The sequence below is a fragment of the Pongo abelii genome, chromosome 1, assembly GCF_028885655.2.
Source record: "Pongo abelii isolate AG06213 chromosome 1, NHGRI_mPonAbe1-v2.0_pri, whole genome shotgun sequence".
Lineage (NCBI taxonomy): Eukaryota > Metazoa > Chordata > Mammalia > Primates > Hominidae > Pongo > Pongo abelii.
Genome location: NC_071985.2, coordinates 25,126,672 through 25,144,403, shown reverse-complemented (window position 1 = coordinate 25,144,403; position 17,732 = coordinate 25,126,672). Strand labels below are relative to the sequence as shown.

General features: G+C 44.4%; 1 protein-coding gene across 1 annotated transcript in view; it reads left to right on the top strand.

Moving 5' to 3' along the window:
* Window positions 1-9,639, top strand: part of LOC134759398 (splicing factor, arginine/serine-rich 19-like) — a 101,913-nt gene extending 92,274 nt beyond the window's left edge. The window contains exon 4 of the mRNA XM_063723709.1: window positions 1,844-9,639. Within this exon, the coding sequence (XP_063579779.1) occupies window positions 1,844-2,040 (197 nt within the window). The 3' untranslated portion in view covers window positions 2,041-9,639. The remainder of the gene's footprint in view (window positions 1-1,843) is intronic.
* Window positions 9,640-17,732: the final 8,093 nt, after the last annotated feature.

The window sequence follows — 17,732 nt, the reverse complement described above, 5'->3', positions numbered from 1 at the left end:
ATACATTCTTCTAAATTTTTTTCAAAGTTTTCAACTTCTTTGCCTTTGGTTTGAATATCCTCCCGTAGCTCGGAGTAATTTGATCGTCTGAAGCCTTCTTCTCTCAGCTCGTCAAAGTCATTCTCTATCCAGCTTTGTTCCGTTGCTGGTGAGGAACTGCATTCCTTTGGAGGAGGAGAGGCGCTCTGCTTTTAGAGTTTCCAGTTTTTCTGCTCTGTTTTTTCCCCATCTTTGTGGTTTTATCTACTTTTGGTCTTTGATGATGGTGACGTACAGATGGGTTTTTGGGGTGGATGTCCTTTCTGTTTGTTAGTTTTCCTTCTAACAGACAGGACCCTCAGCTGCAGGTCTGTTGGAGTACCCGGCCGGCCGTGTGAGGTGTCAGTCTGCCCCTGCTGGGGGGTGCCTCCCAGTTAGGCTGCTCGGGGGTCAGGGGTCAGGGACCCACTTGAGGAGGCAGTCTGCCCGTTCTCAGATCTCCAGCTGCGTGCTGGGAGAACCACTGCTCTCTTCAAAGCTGTCAGACAGGGACATTTAAGTCTGCAGAGGTTACTGCTGTCTTTTTGTTTGTCTGTGCCCTGCTGCCAGAGGTGGAGCCTACAGAGGCAGGCAGGCCTCCTTGAGCTGCGGTGGGCTCCACCCAGTTCGAGCTTCCCAGCTGGTTTGTTTACCTAAGCAAGCCTGGGCAATGGCGGGCGCCCCTCCCCCAGCCTCGCTGCTGCCTTGCAGTTTGATCTCAGACTGCTGTGCTAGCAATCAGTGAGACTCCGTGGGCGTAGGACCCTCTGAGCCAGGGTGCGGGATACAATCTCCTGGTGCGCCGTTTTTTAAGCCCGTCGGAAAAGCGCAGTATTCGGGTGGGAGTGACCCTATTTTCCAGGTGCCGTCTGTCATCCCTTTCTTTGACTAGGAAAGGGAACTCCCTGACCCCTTGCGCTTCCCGAGTGAGGCAATGCCTCGCCCTTCTTCGGCTTGCGCACGGTGCGCGCACCCACTGACCTGCGCCCACTGTCTGGCACTCCCTAGTGAGATGAACCCGGTACCTCAGATGGAAATGCAGAAATCACCTGTCTTCTGCGTTGCTCACGCTGGGAGCTGTAGACTGGAGCTGTTCCTATTTGGCCATCTTGGCTCCTCCCTCTGTCACAAGTTTTAAGATGCTTTCAATTAGTAAATAACTGTCGAGATTACCTTTTGTTTTCACCTGTCCAGTCTCCATTGTGCCTCCTTCAGAAATGCACACTGGGTTTTCTTTGGGTGTGAAGGGGCCTCTGTGTTCATCATTCCAGTGTGAGCACATGATCTGAGCCAGGTCCGTGAGGTTTAATTTAGGACTTCTGTTGGAACTCTTGGGAAAGACAAGTTCTCCCTGACCTGGGGTGTCTGAAAAGATAACATGCTAGCCTGGAATTGTTGGGGGCTATTTTACCTGCCTACCTACCTGAATGAATGAATGGATGAATGAATTAAGCTGACACAAAGGGGTGGTAGAGGGATGAGGAGAGGAGAACAGAGGGATGGTGAGAAACTTGGTCCAAATGAAATTGCTTGAGACCGGTATGCAGCTGTGCCAGATGATTCAGTTACATGACATAATAAATCTTTCCCTCATCCCCCACCATATTTTTTTCTTTTGTATGTAAGTTAGTTTGAGTTGCAAAAGATTACTGACAGGAATCGGTACCTAGCAATGGAGTGTTACAAGTAATAGACCCTAAAATGTGGACTGGCAAATTGAAGGTAGAATGGAAGGCAATAAAAGTCTCCTATCCCTGGCTAAGAAGTTGGCAGTCTTTGCTATGCTCCAATAAAGCATGTTAAATTGTTGCCTGTTCTCCCTTAGGACTCACAGCATGTGCCATTGGAGACTGGATCATTAAAGTACTTGATAGAACTTGTCAGGCTGTGGAATGTGTAGGCCACTTCCTGAAGTTCTTAGTGAGTTCCTATGAGAAAAAGACAAGCTTCTATCATCTGAAAGTTAAAAAAGAAGAAAAATGTGTTTTTGATAAAAGAAGTCCTTTCTCTTTTGGTAACTGAGAGCCAGACAACACTGTACTTTGCAGGGTTGGAAAAGATGAGTTCTCTGTTACATGATGAAGCTCATTCCAGCAAAGACAGAGACACTGGAAACAGAATAGAAGATACTACTAAAATTGGGAAGGAGCTGGAGCCCGATTTTGACTCCTCCAGGACAGATGACAACCATCCTCGGGGTTATCAAAAGTTGTCACTGCAGAGTGAAAGCCCAAGCCACAGGTGGGAGAAGGTATTGCAGTGTGTCTAACTGGCAAAGTGCTCCTATCTGGAATATACAAACAACTCCAGCAAATAAATCAGTAAATCAGAAAAGGACAGTCAGTTCAATAGAACAGTGAGAGGAAGAGATTGACAGGGCATTTCACAACAGAGGAGATCCAGATGACAGTGAACAGGAAAAGTGCTCAGCCTCACCTGTCATCAGGGACACGCCTGGAAACAGCAAGGAGATCCCACTACACATTCTAGGAGAACAGCTAAAATCTAAAAAACAACTGATCATATCAGTGTTAATGAATATGTGGAACTGTTGGAACCCTCATCCTCTGCTGGTGGGAGTATAAAGAGGCCCACATACTTTGGAAAACAGTGTGGCATTATCTATTCAAGGTGAATGTATGCATATCTTACTACAAAGCAATTCCACTCCTAGGTCTATGTGTGCATATGTGTAAGAAAAAACACAAAAAATGTGCTGGCTTGGCGCCATGGCTCAAGCCCTTAAGCCCCGTGTTTTGGGGAACCTGAGGCAGGAGTATTGTTTGAGGCCAGGAATTTGAGACCAGCCTGGGCAACATAGGAAGACTCCATCTCTACAAAAAATAAAAAATAAAAATAAAATTAGAAGAGCATGTAGTGTGTACTTGCAGTCCTAGCTACTTGGGAGGCTGAGGCAGGAGGATCGCTTGAGTGCAGGAGTTCAAGGTTATAGTGAGCTATGATTGGGCCACTGCACTCCAGCCTGGGTGACAGAGAGGTACCCAGTCTCAAAAAAAAAAAAAAAAAAAAAAAAAATTCTTAGCAACATTGTTTGTAATAGTCCCAAATTGAGAAAACCTAAATACCCATCAACAGCAGAGTGGGTAAATACGTTGTGGTGTAGTTTTGCAATGAACACTTTGTAAATACACAGAACAAACTATTGCTACATGCAACAACATGAAAGAATCTTGCAGATATAATTTTGAGTGAAAGAAGCTTGATATGATGAAATGCCATAGAGTCTCATTTATGTAAGATTCAAGACCAGGCAAAATGAATATATGGTGTTAGAAGTCAAGTGAATGGAGACCTTTGAGGACAGGGGAAAGGGTTGGTGATAGGAAGGGGAAAAGAGGGGCTTCTGAGGTCCTGGTTTTCTTCTATTTCTCAACCTGGTGATGGTTACACAGAGGTGCTTACTTTGTGATGATGTGTGTGGGCTGTAAGATATGTGATTTCTGCACTTCTCTATACGTGTGTTACATGTCAACAAAAGTCTTCTAATCATAGACGATGGAGGAAGAGATGGCTGTGAGAGTACAAATCAGTGCTTCATTAAAATAATAATTATCCCTGAGCTGCAGGGCAAGAGGCAGATTAGCAGGGCCTCCCCATTCCAGGCTGTAGTTTGAATTTCACTGATACAGAGGATAAAGTGGAGGCCATTAAGCTGAGAAGGAGGGTGGAGCCCTGAGGCTGCTGCTAAGAAACAGAACTCCCAGGCCAGAGTCTAGATAAGGACACTGTCTCTTGCTTTGCCTAATGTCCCATGAAATGACCAGATGCAAATGGACTGAAAGAGTACTAAGTTATAAACTTCTTAGGGAATTGCTTTGCCAGAAAACTCCCAGCATGATTAAAAAGGGCCTCTGACTGGTCAACCCAAGGTAAACCCCTGCTCCCAAATCTGCACCATCTGGAAATGGGTCACTAAAGGATCCTCCCAGGGTCCTACCTCAGATGTGGAAATGGAGGACGACTGGCAAAGGGGACCCTTTGAGAGAGCAGAACCAGGGTTGTCAGATCGGCTGGTCAAGGACCTCAGTCCCCTGCTAGTGTGAGTCCTTGCTCTTCTTGTCCAATAGACCGTGATGTACATAAAGGACTGGTGATCACAGTAGGCTGTTTCCCCTTCTCGTTTCCAAGTGGGAAATTCTATTATATTCTGCTATTTTCTCTTCTGTCATATATACTGAGTGTGTTGGGGTGGTTTACATTTATCATTTAGCCTCTAGGGTGTCAAACTATGAATTGCTATATACAGATCACATTGATAGAAATCTGTATGACCTTGAGATCTTGGTCTTGGAGCTGGGTGCAAAAACAGGGGCATACTTTTGGGTTATCTATGACTGTAGAGGGAATGACTTAGTTTTTGGAAGTATGCAGTATAGTTGCATTGTGTTAGGTAGGGATATTGCTGAAATTGAACAAATGCAAAGAAGGATGTGTATAGAAAATGAGAAGCCAAGGGGTGGGTTGTTGGGTGTATTTGTTATTTTTGCCTTCAGGTATCAATTTCTTCCTCTTATGATAATAGCTTCCTGATTTTCTTTTTGAGAAACAGTGTCTTCCCAACCGAGATTGTGTGGTTTATCCCTTTCCCTTGTTCACAGTGGTTGATTCAGAGATAGGCAAGTGACTCAGACCAGGAGCCCAAGCGATGAGATTGGATTCCAGAACGTTTGAGAATCTCCTGGGAGAGAAGAGTTCCCTTTGCACTGATGCTGTTAGACTATAGGATATAAATCTGTAGCCACTGGGTGTTCTCTTGCCATTCCATAGGAAGTATCCGCCTAAATGTAGCCATTCAAGATGAAAACAAGGCAGGAAAAAAAGAGAGACCAAGTTTGATGTTCTAATCTAAGCTCTCATGGCAATTACACTTCTGTATGTTTTAGTTGCACAGACCCCACAAATCTCATATTTTGCTTGAGATCACATGAGTTGGGTTTCTGAAACTTTTAACTGAGAATCTTATAATTGCGACCAGCTATGGGAAATGCATAAACACTTCCGTGTGTTTTGCATATATTTGGTGTCATGCAATTTTTAACTAAATGAAAGGAGAGTGGCTTTTACTGAAATGCGTAAGTTGCAGGCATTAACCCAGTAGGGGAAGACCTAGTTGAGTATATTCTTTCATTTCCGTGCTTTGGCATCCAAGGCTTGGGAGCAGTCCATATCAGGAATTCATTGCTCAGGTCCACATAGCTTGTTTTCCCCTCCTCCCAAGTGAAGAGCATCGGACCTTCCACAGTCAGGGTGTGTCCTTGGGAATTTCTAGCTGAGCCAGCTCACTGATGCATGGATGCCACAATGGTGGCAGTATTTTCTGCTTTACACGCACATGTGACAGCAGTGTGTTCTACCCAGGAAATGGGGGGTGGAGGCAGTAGCTTTGTGGGCCGTCACCCTTGAGCCTAGGATAGCATGGAATATAGCAAGATCTGTGGTGTTCAAAGGTCAGGGATGTGTATTAGATTCAGTCTGAGTCACAAGGAGGTGAAACAGTGAGATTAGGGAAGGACGGAATCCTGGGAGTAAGAATGGAAGGAGCCAAAAGCTGAGGAGATGGGGGTATCAGAATAGGATCCAGGAAATACAGAATAAGAGTTAGAAACTGGCCAGGCAGAGGAGCCAGGAGGCAGAGATGCTCTAAGGAGGCACTAGACAGGCCCGCCATATGCTGGAGAATGGAGTTTGTGCTGCTTGAAGGTATGTTGAAAGGTTTGCCTGAGCTATGTGCTACCACTAAGATATCACCATGCCTGGTGTGCTCTGCGGGGTTCTCTCTCATCCTCTCCTTCAGCTGGGCACTGTGTCACATGTATGTGCTCTAGATCAGAGACCAGAATGGGAGCACAGCAGATTCACTTAACTACAGTTACATTTGCTGGTTTTTTCTATTACAAATGTATGAATTTTATCCTCCTACAAAACTTCAAGTCAAAACTCCTCCTCAGCATCTGGCTAACCAGGCCAAAAGTAGGTGCTTTCTAGGGTCTGAATGTTGTTGTCCCCCCAAATTCATATTTGAAACTGAATCCCCAATGTGATCGTATTAAGAAGTTGGGTCTTTTGGGAAGTGAATAAGCCACGAGGGCAAACTAATGAACCGTGAATGGGATTAGTGCCCTCGTAAAAGACTGAAGGGAGCCTTTTTCCCGCTTTGTGCCATGTGAGGACACAGCAACAAATTACCATCTGTGAAGCAGAGAGCTCCAACCAGACACGAGAGCTGCTCGTGCCTGATCTTGGACTTCATGCCTCTGGAATGGTGAGAAGTAGATTTCTTTTTTGGGGGTGGGAGAGCAGATTCACTTTATTTATTTATTTATTTTTTGCAATGCAGCATGTATTTGGAGGGCTTTAGGTCTCAGTATTGCAAATTATCTCCATTGAGAAATAAATTTTTGTTGTTTATAAGCTACCTAGTCTAAGGCATTTTGTTATAGCAGCCTGTATTTGGTCATTCTTTCATTGCTACAAAGAAACACCTGAGACTGGGTAATTTATAACGGGTTTAACTGGCCCATGGTTCTGCAGGCTGTACAGGAAGCATAGCAATGGCTTCTGCTTCTGGGGAGGCCTCTAGAAGCTTCCAATTATGGCGGAAGGCAAGGCATGAGCCTACACATAACATGGTGAAAGAAGGAGCAAGAGAGAGGCGGGGAGGGGGCCACACACTTCTAAATGACCAGGTCTCATGAGAACTCACTCACTATCACAAGGAAGCACTAAGCCATTCATGAGGGCTCCAGCCCCATGACCCAGTCACCTCCCACCAGGCCCGCCTCCAACATTGGGGATTACATTTCAACCTGAGATTTGGCGGGTACAAATATCCGACAATGTCACAGCCCAAACAGACTAAGACAGGGCTGAAAAAACTTGATAAGCATGAGTGCTCACTGTGTGTACATGCAAAGTGTGTGGGGACAGGTGCTTCGGGGGACATGAAGATGAACCCTGCACAGATCTTGCATACCAGGGGCTTGTACTGCTGAGGGAGGCATCACAGGGGCTCTAGCCTGCTGTCAATCCTGTGCCCTACTGACATTGTAATAACCGCATTTATCACCTGTCTGTTCAAGGAGTTGTGTGAGCCACTGAGGTAATTTTTTAATTCCAGAAAGAGAGAAAATACTGTTTCTTACTGCAGGAAACTTTATTTTCTTCACTTCACAAAAGCACCAGTGAAACGGCTGTTGAATAAAATTGTGAACTTTGCCTATGGGTGTCACTAAGGCAGCAGATCCTAAAATGGGGGCTGATGTGTGCTCATATCAGGCTGTTTGATGAACACTTTGCTACCAGTTACTCCACTCTGTATTTATAGCACAACATGATTTTACTAAAACCCTACGATGGAATCTTATGCAGAATTTTATGCAAAGTAGTTTCTAAAAAGACTTTTAAAGTCATGGAAAATTGGCTTGGGTACAATGTTAGGCAATAAAAACAGGACACATATATAGAGTTTGTAAAAAAATATATTTGAGATGATGGATATCCTAATTACCCTGATCTGATCACTATACATTAGATGCATCAAAACAGTACTATGTACCCAATAAATATATAATTATGTGTCAATTACAAATATAAAAGTATCAAAATTATATATGTATATGCATATACATATATCTATATCTATACAATAATAATACTTCTTTTAAAGTATATCTGAATAGCTGGATCTATATCTGTATACGTACACACACATAAGAGTTAAAGGAAAATCCTGGGCTGGGTGCAGTGGCTCATGCCTATAATTCCAGCACTTTGGGAGGCTGAGGTAAGAGGATTGCTTGAGGCCAGGAGTTCAAGACCAGAGTGGGCAACATGGCAGGACCCCCGTCTCTATAAAAAGTACAAAAAATTAGCCAGGTCTGGTGACACATGCCTGTAGTTTGAGCTACTTGGGAAGCTGAGGTGTGAGGATTGATTGAGCCTGGGAGGTCAAGGCTGCAGTATGCTATGATCATGTCACTGCACTCCAGCCTGGGTGACAGTGCAAGGCTCTGTCTCTAAAACAATAAAATAAAATTAACAAAATGCCTATTTTTTGAAATTTTACTTACTTATTTATTTATGTATTTTTAAGACACAAGATCTTATTATATTATACAGGTTGGAGTGCAGTGGTGTGATCATGGCTCACTGTAGCCTTAACCTCCTGAGCTCAAAGGATCCTCCTCCCTTAGCCACCTGAGTAGCTGGTACCATGGTGGGCATCACACCTGGCAAATTAAAAAAATTTTTTAGAGAGTTGGGGGTCTCGCTTTGTTGCCCATGCTGGTCTTGAACTCCTGGCTTCAAGTGATCCTCCCACCTCAGCCTCCTGGAGTGCTGGGATTACAGGCATGAGCCACGGCAGCTGGCCAATGCCTGGTGCTAATAGTAGTTACCTTTAGATCATAGAGTTACAGGCACTTTGGGTTTTCTTTCTTTGTATTTTCAAATTTTCTATAATGAGTATGTGTTGTTTTTCTACATGATTATATATTATGGTCACAATATAAAGACAAATTCATTTTTAAAAATAATTACCTGAAACCTATGAACAATAATAATGTATTTGACAATGTCCCATGTGGAGCATATCACAAATATCCTACCTACATTTTAGAGACTACCCAACTTGCACGTGGCCATTTAGGAAGCTAATGGTGGGATTAAGGATTGAATTTGGAGAATGTTGAGGTTGTTTGCTGTCTTCCTGAGAACCCTTGCCCACGTGCCTATGGTAGGCAGACTGCTGGCATCACTATTTCATGGCCTGTGTACCATTTGGGGGAAGAGGAGATGGACACTGCGAGGGCGAGTCAGCCAGGGCAGCCTCCCCCAGGCAGCTCTCCCTGCTCCCACTGGAAATGGGAAAGCAGGGTGAGTCATAGGTCAGATGGCCTCCTGAATCTTGGTTTCCAGCTTGTTTAAGTTTGTAAGTTCAGAACAACTGTTCAGCTTTGTTCTTACTTTGTTTGTGTTACACTGGGATCCAGTCATCCATTGGCACAGAGGCACAGTTTCCACTTTGATACAATCTGTGTCAGCCTGGCAGTTAATTTATTTAGCAGCATCTTAAATTTTTTTTTTTTCATAAAATCCAGCTCCTGCAGGATATTTATCAGCATCTTTGCAAGACAGGATGAATTCAAAATAAAGTATAGGAGAAGAAACATTCAGGTATGAGCAGTGGAGGGATGCATAATTATATTGTTCCATCTTACCAGGCCGGGGGTTTGATGTGACACAAGGATGCTATCAAAGTAGTCAATATTAGCAAAAAGAGATGGCTGTTTTGGAGATGTGCTGCTCCAAATGACCAGAAGGACCTATAGCCTCCTCTAGATTCACACACAACCCTAGTGAACTTATGCTGCCCCTTCCAGGTGAAACTCAAATGCTAATGGGGGCAGTTGGTAGGATAGGACATACGAGGTGGGGAGGCAGAGAGGGAAGGTTATTTTCCAGTGCTCATCTGAGTGGGAACTGATAAGGGACTCCATGGGGAAAATGAAGAAATGCTTTGTATATTCCTCTGAACTCTAGTTAGGCCTAACCTGCTAAAAGCCAGACTTTGTTTCTGATAACGGGCTGTACCTTCATGCCCTTGTAGGTGTAATGGACATAATGAGAGGTTAGAGACTTTGTCCTGAATTTTTACATGCTGATGTAAGCATGGGAACCAAGACTTTTTGGCCAACATGGACCCGAAGATCCATGGAGGGGAGCCAGCTTGGTATTGCTGAGTGCTTGCTATGTACTGGCATTGCTGAGCGCCTGCTGTTTGCTGCCCTTACATCGTGCTGTGGAGGCATGGAAAACAGTCTGCCTTCTGGGGCAGGAGAGGGCTGCACTTCTGGGAAGTCTGGAACCTGGGCAAAGCTTCACCAAATGCATCCTCTGCAGTTCCCTGGGTCCCAAGGTAAGGTCGTTTCCAGGAGGAATGCTGGAGGGGACTAGAGAATATGCTGTAAAATCTTGTTTCTATAAATCATTATGTAGTATTATATTTTGTTTTTGCAGTTTCCATGTGCCTCCATTCAGGAATTATTTCTCAATTATTTATTATGTATAGAGTAAATTAAGTCCCATTAGTCAAGTCTCAAATTACATTTGGCTGTTCCATTGTAATTACTCCTAGGTTATCATTATCAATATTAATTAACATTTGTGTGTTCTAGGCTTTAGAGCTTAGGAACCACTTTCATGCACAGTATTACATTTAATACAGCAAGCCTGTGAAATGGGGATTAGTATCCACACTTTACAGATGAAAGGAGTGAGGCTGAGACACATCTAAAACTACACAGCTCTCAAGATGCTGAGCTGGAATTTTAAACCCTACATTTCTTTTTTTTTTCTTCTTTTCTTTTTTTTTTAGATGGAGGCTTGCTCTGTCACCAGACTGGAGTGCAGTGACACGATCTCCGCTCACTGCAACCTCTGCCTCCTGGGTTCAAGAGGTTCTCCTTCCTCAGCCTCCCAAGTAGGTGGGATTACAGGCGCCTGCCACCATGCGCGGCTAATTTTTGTATTTTTAGTAGAGATGGGGTTTCACCATGTTGGCCAGGATGGTCACGATCTCCTGACCTTGTGATCCACCCGCCTCAGCCTCCCAAAGTGCTAGGATTACAGGCATGAGCCACTGTGTGGCCTAAACCCTACATTTCTTACTGTAAACCCAGCATTATTTCCATCACATCATTCCATGACTCTCCTCTTTTGCCCCCTGGGATAAAATAAACTTTTCCTGGGCTAGCTGAATAGGGCAGACTTCCTAGGCATGGAATTGGGTGTTCAGGGCATAGGGCCTCTCTTCATCTTCCAATTTCCTCTTCCTATCATGTTGATTTGGAGACATCAAGGAGAAAGATTCAGGAATGTGGGAGTGGAGACAGAAAGAATAGTGTACTTCAGCTGTAGCCACATCAGTCTCTTCATTTATTTAGTAACCATTTACTAAATACCTGCTCTATCCCAAGTACTGCCCTAGGCACTGGGGGTACAGTGGGGAAGATGACAGGCATGAACCCTGCCCTCATGAATACCTGCTCTATCCCAAGTACTGCCCTAGGCACTGGGGGTTTAGTGGGGAAGATGACAGGCATGAACCCTGCCCTCATGAATACCTGCTCTATCCCAAGTACTGCCCTAGGCACTGGGGGTACAGTGGGGAAGATGACAGACATGAACCCTGCCCTCATGAATCCTGGAACTCCATGGAGCCTGGAACTCTATGGAGAAAACAGGGACTCAGTGAGTCATTAGTCACTCTACTGAATGTTATGAAGAGGTGTACTGTGTACCTTTATACAATACGGGGGTCTAAGATAGGAAGACCCCATCTACGGTGTCTGGAAAGGCTTTCTAGGAAGAGCAGTGTTAAAGCTGAGTGTGGAATTAGCGAAGTGAAGCTCTAGGTCATAGGGAATGTGGTACTTTTGAAGAGTTGAAAGGCCAGGACAACTGGCATGAGTCAAGGGAGGATTGTAGATCAGTGGAGATGTGTTGGAACCAGGTTATGCAGAGAATGAAAGAATTTTAGTCTTTATCCTAAGAGTAATGGGAAGCAATAGAAGGATTTTTAGCAGGGGTGTGACATGATTGGATTTGAATTTCAAAGTATGAATTTAACTGCACTGTGGAGAATATGTGTGTGAGTTCTGGACCCAACTGTGAGACATCCAAGTGACTGAGGTGGGTAGCTGGAGCTCAGGAGAGGGTCTGCAGCACAGAGGCAGATGAGAGACAATTGGCACAAATAAAGCTAATGAAGTGGAGGAAGTCTATTTGGGGAGATGGTAGAGAGGCGAGAGAAGGCATTCATTCACTCTTTAAACATTTATTGCTCCTGACTGCTGGTGTTCTAGGTACTTGGGTTGAAGAATAAAAAAGACAAAGATTCCTCCATTGTGGGGCCTGTCTTCTAGTAAGGAAAGGTAGAGGGTGGGGTGGGAGGGAAGTCAGACAATAAGTAACAGATCTATAGTAATAAAGATGTACTTATAAGGTATGGTGCAGAAAGGAAAAATAGAGGAGGGTAAGGGGAGTGGGAACTCGGGGCATAGGTGGATTGCAATTTTAAATAGAGTGATCAAGTTAGGTTTTTCCAAGAAGGTAAAGGAGAGAGCCACAAACAAGAGCATTTCCTGTGCAAAGGCTCTAGAGAGTGTGAGGAACAGCACAGAGACCCAGTGTCTGGAGCCAGGAGATGAGGTCAGACAGAAAACAGGAGGTCTGGGCACAGAGGGCCTTGTGGGCTTTGGATTTTAGTCTGAGATGGGGGAGCCTGTGGAAGGTTTGAAGAAGAAGGGTGGGATGATGTGACAAGTAAGAGGACCACCCTCATAACTGCGTTAGGAACAGACCTTGTCGAGGGCAAAGTGGAAGCAGCACCAGCAGAGGCTCTTGCAGTCATCCAGGTGAGAGGTGATGGCGGCTCCCATCTGGGTGGTAGTACTGGAAGTGGGCAGAAGTGGTTGGATTCTGGGCCTGAGATCTAGCTTGGAGCCCATAGGACAACCAACAGGTATTTATTAACATTTGCTAAATTAAGTGGAATAGAATCTACCTAACATAGTCACAATGTCAGATAATAGAAATATTTTTGTTTTCAAGACCTTTTAAATGATCTAGGAGATAAAACTAAATGGAGTCAAGAATAACTGCAGGAATAGCACCATCACCAAATTGTATCTACTAATGATAAATGCTGTAATAAAGACTATATATATATCAGGTTGACTGTTTCGCAGCTTTATGTGGTTCAACTTAATATTATCTAAGTTAACCATTGCAACCATCTTGTGAGTTTAGATTATTCCTATTGTACAGATGAGGACATTGAGGCTCAGGAAGATTCAGTAGAGAAGTGGTGGCAAAGACAATAAAACAAAGGGTATAATGAAGGACTAAATAATATCATTTATGTAATAAATATTATGTGAGTCTATTCAGGAGAAATTTATGTGGGCTGGCATCATTCAGGAAGCTTCAAGGAACAGAGAAACCTGAGTCAGGCTGTGAGGAAAGGTTAGACTTTGTTGATTTGTAGAGGTGGAGAGGAGAATTCCAAATAGAGGAAAATGCTCTGGCAAAGTCATAGAGTTGGGTTACAGATTAAAGTATCAGAGACACCAGCATAGGAAACAGAGCAAGACCATGACTCTACAAAAAAAAAAATAAAATAAAATTAGCTGAGAGTGGTGGTGCGCCCTTATATTCCTAGCTACTTGGGAGGCTGAGGTGGGAGGATCGCTTGAGCCTAGGAGTTCAAGATTACAATGAACTCTGAAGAGTGAGACCCTGTCTCAAAAAAAAAAAAAAAAAAAATCAGAGAGAGGACAGTCTGGCTGAATTTAGGAGTCTATCTGCTGTATCAGTTTTCTAGTACTTTTGTAACAAATCACCACAAATTGGGTGGCTTAAAACAACAGAAACGTATTATCTCATAGTTCTGGGGGCTGGAAGTCTGCCATCGAGGTGTCAGCAGGGCCATGCTCTCTCTGAAGCTGCGAGGGGAGAATCTGTTGTGTGCCCTTCTCTTAGCTTTTGGTGCTGCTAGTAATCTGTGGCCTTTCTTGCCTCATCCAGTTTCTGCCTTGTTATCATGTGGAGCTCTCCCTGCATGTCTGTCCCTGTGTTTCCTCTCCTCTTTTTATAATGACACCTGTCATACTGCATCAAAACTTGCCTCAACTCAGTCTAACCGCATCTCAACTTGATTACATTGGCAAGTTCCCATTTCCAAATAAGGTCACTTTCACAGATACTGAGGGTTAAAACTTGAACATAGGCTGGAAGCACATAGGCTGGGAGCAGTGGCTCGCGCCTGTAATCCCAGCACTTTGGGAGGCTGAGGCAGGTGGATCACTTGAGCCCAGGAGTTTGAGACTAGCCTGGGCAACATGGTGAAACCCCATCTTTACATAAACTACAAAAATTAGGTGGGCATGGTGGCACATGCCTGTGGTCCCAGCTACTCCAGAAGCTGAGGTGGGATGATTGCTTCAACCTCAGAGGTTGAGGCTTCAGTGAGCCATGATCATGCCACTGCACTCTAGCCTGGGTGACAGAGCGAGACCCTGTCTCAAATAAAACAAAACAACAAAAAACCCTTGAACATATCTTCTTGGGGAACACAATTCAACCATAACATCTGCTAAGCAAATTACTATGTGTTGAATGAGTGCATGAAATGGATGACATGTGATTGGATACGAAGAGTGTAAATGGTTGAGACTACTGAGAGTCTGAAATGTCTGGTGGAGTTTGGAAAATGCTTTACCAGGGTGGTAAAACTTGTTCATCAAAATGCTGGGAGTTGATTTTATAGGGTGAGGAATTGGAGGATTATAGTTTGTAATTTGGGATTTAAGACTTTTAGATCTTCAATCTGTCTATAGATGTCCCCAGATTTTTCTCTCTCGATTCTATAAAAAATGACTGTTAAAAATACCAGTTGTCAGCTTGGAACACCCAAGCAGCAAGTCTGTGGTCTTAGAACAGAGATTATTTTTCTTGAGTTAAAGTCTTTGGAAGAATTAGTAATGGACTCAGCAGAGAAAACATGGAAAAAATCAGTGGTGAGACTAGCATGAACATGGAGTCCTTTTCTATAACAGGAGAGTCTAAACATAGCTGCTATGATCATATATCACCACAGACAGTGTCTTCCACCTGCACCCCCTCAAGTTTTTTACAAACTTGACACATTACTTTCCTCACCTTTTCACAGCCGCATTACAGGGGCTGATCCGCAATGAACAAGTCCCGGAGGTTGGTCTGTTTTTCCTAAGTACCTCTTGCCAATCCCCCAGTGGCAGGTGCAGGTGCCACCCTGGCAGGTACTCATCAGCTGTAGGCAGTGTGCCTTGCAGATTCAGCCTCTTTAGAAACACCAGGTACTCATAGACACCTACCGGCCTATACTTCTATATCTGTCTGTTCTGGGCTGAATTGTGTTTCCCCCCAAAAAAGATATGTTGAAGTCCTAATCCCCAGCAACTCAGATGGGATGTTATTTGAAAATAGGCACTTTGCAGATGAAGTGAAGTTAAGGTGAGGTCATTAGGTCAGGCCCTAATCCGATAGGACTGATGTCCTCATAAGAAGAGAGGAATCTGGACGTAGACATAGCGAGGAGAGCATCAAGAGAAGACAGAGACACGCAGGGAGAACTCCATGCCATGACAGAGGAGGGCTGCAGCTGCAGCCAAGGATGCCAGCAAACACCAGGAGCTAGAAGAAGCGAGGAAGGCTCCTTCCCTGCAGGTTTTAGAGGAAGGATGACCCTGCTGACACCTTGACTTCAGACTGCAAGAGAATAAGCTTATGTTGTTTTGAACCATCCAATATATAGTACTTTGTTACAGCATCACTGAGAAACAAACGGACTGCCCCTTTCATCAAGGTTTACCTGTCTGAAGTTTCATTTTCTAATGTTACTGTACTCAACTGAATTGACTTAGCAAATTAATTACTGTGAAGGGATTTACAGCTGCTGATGGCATAACTGGGCCGTGGGGGACTGCATGCTCTGTAGCAGGGACCTTGTCTGGCAGGTCACTGTCGAATGTAGTAACTGAGGAGAGTGGAATGAAGGGACACTACAAAGATGTGAACAGGGGTAAGGGAAGCACCAAGGATGCAAGGGAGGGCTGCTGCCACTGGGGCTGGTAACAGTGGGCACCATTAAATCCACCTCTAGGCGTGAAGGAGGCAGGGAAAGGGCCTATTCCCAGAGCTGGGGACAGCGGTAGTGTGGCCGCAGGAGATGGCTGCCTAGTGGGATCTGTGGCCTTCTGTAGAGGCATGGGACCACTGTCACCTGCAGCAAGGCAGGGAGGGAGCTAGAGGATAAACACCTACTCTTTCTCTCACCCTCTGGCTCTTTTGTTAACATCCCTTAACCAGAAGCTGGAGGGTAAAGGAACCTGTGGATGTAGTTGTAAAAGTTGGCCTCCCTGGGGTACAAAGAAGAGTGGACAAAATTGGGGTCCCCAGCAGGGGTGAGGATGGGAAATGCGTCCTGACAATGTCAGATGGGGCAAGGCTCCATCTGTCAGCAGCCTACCCCACCCCACCTTTGATTTGACTTTCCAAGGCTATGCCTAGTAGAAAAAGTCCCCCTTTCAAGCCTATTTGCATTTTGGTGGCATCCCCTTTTTTTAATTGTGGGAAATAGCTATCATAATTGTTGTCTTTTTTTTTTTTTTTTTTTTTTTTTTTTGAGACAGAGTTGCACTCTTGTTGCCCAGGCTGGAGTACAATGGCGTGATCTCAGCTCACTGCAACCTCCGCCTCCTGGGTTCAAGCGATTCTCCTGCCTCAGCCTCCCGAGTAGCTGGGATTACAGGCATGTGCCACCATGCCCGGCTAATTTTGTATTTTTAGTAGAGATGGGGTTTCTCCATGTTGGTCGGGCTGGTCTCGAACTCCCGACCTCAGGTGATCTGCCCACCTTGTCTTCCCAAAGTGCTGGGATTACAGGCATGAGCCACTGTGCCTGGCCCATAATTGTTTTAATTGTGGGAAATGCTAAGTCATAATGTAGAGCCCTTTAATGCTCCAAGGTGACGGGGCAGAGATGGGACAGACAAAACAAAATGGGATAGACAGTAGTGGTCTTGTTAGCTCAGAGGCAATGATTGTCAGAAGAAAGACACTGACTAGGGACAAAGTTAGAAAGGAAGAATCATATTAAAGGAAAAGAGGTGAGGGGGATTCCAGTTAGTGGAGAGAAAGTGCTACAGAAAGACTTGGGAAGATGACTGGACTCAATCCTGAGGGAAGAGATTAGCGTAAGGAATTTCTGAATGTGAGAATTGGAGAGGGCAAAACAGTGTCTTCCTTACAGGATTGTGGTGAGGAGCAAATGAATCAACGCATGGGCAAGGGATGGTCGCATCTGTGAAAGGAAATTCAATCTCGGGACCCCAAAATCCTACACCAAAGAGAAAAGTCAAGCTGGGAACTGCATCAGGCAAACCTGCCTCCCATTTAATTGCTAAATAAGATAGCTATAAAGATTTTTTAAAAAAGAAAACAACTACATATCTCCGTCACAATTTGCCTGCAAGAAAATTTTTGTGGGCCTCAAGATCTTTACCCTAAAACGGTTTTGTTGAATTTCACCTTGGAAATGTAAGTTGATAGCTGATCTTCACAGCTGCGGGACAAAGGACAGAACTCAAAGTCATCCCTCTGCTCACCTGAGACAAATGCATATCTGATTGCTTTCTCTGCCTTACTGTTTATGCAAAACTGCAGATTCACTAAGGCTAAGTGACCATTCCTCTACCCACTCCTCACATGTAAATCGTGTATTCAGTGAAAGGCTGATCAAAGACTCGAAAGACTGCAACCATTTGTCTCTTACCTACCTGTGACCTGGAAGCCCCCGTTCCCGTGCTTTGAGTTGTCCTGCCTTTCCAGACCAAACCAATGTACCTCTTACACATATTGATTGATGTCTCATGTCTGTCTAAATGCATAAAATCAAGCTGTGACCCAACCACCAGGGCACACATTGTCAGGCCCTCCTGAGGCTGCGTCACGGGTGTGTCCTTAACCTTGGGAAAATAAACTTTCTAAATTGATCGAGACCTGTCTCAGATACTTTTGGTTCACACATATAAAGCACTGTATGCATATATAATGTATAACAGCAGCAGCAGCAATTATAAGAACAATAACAG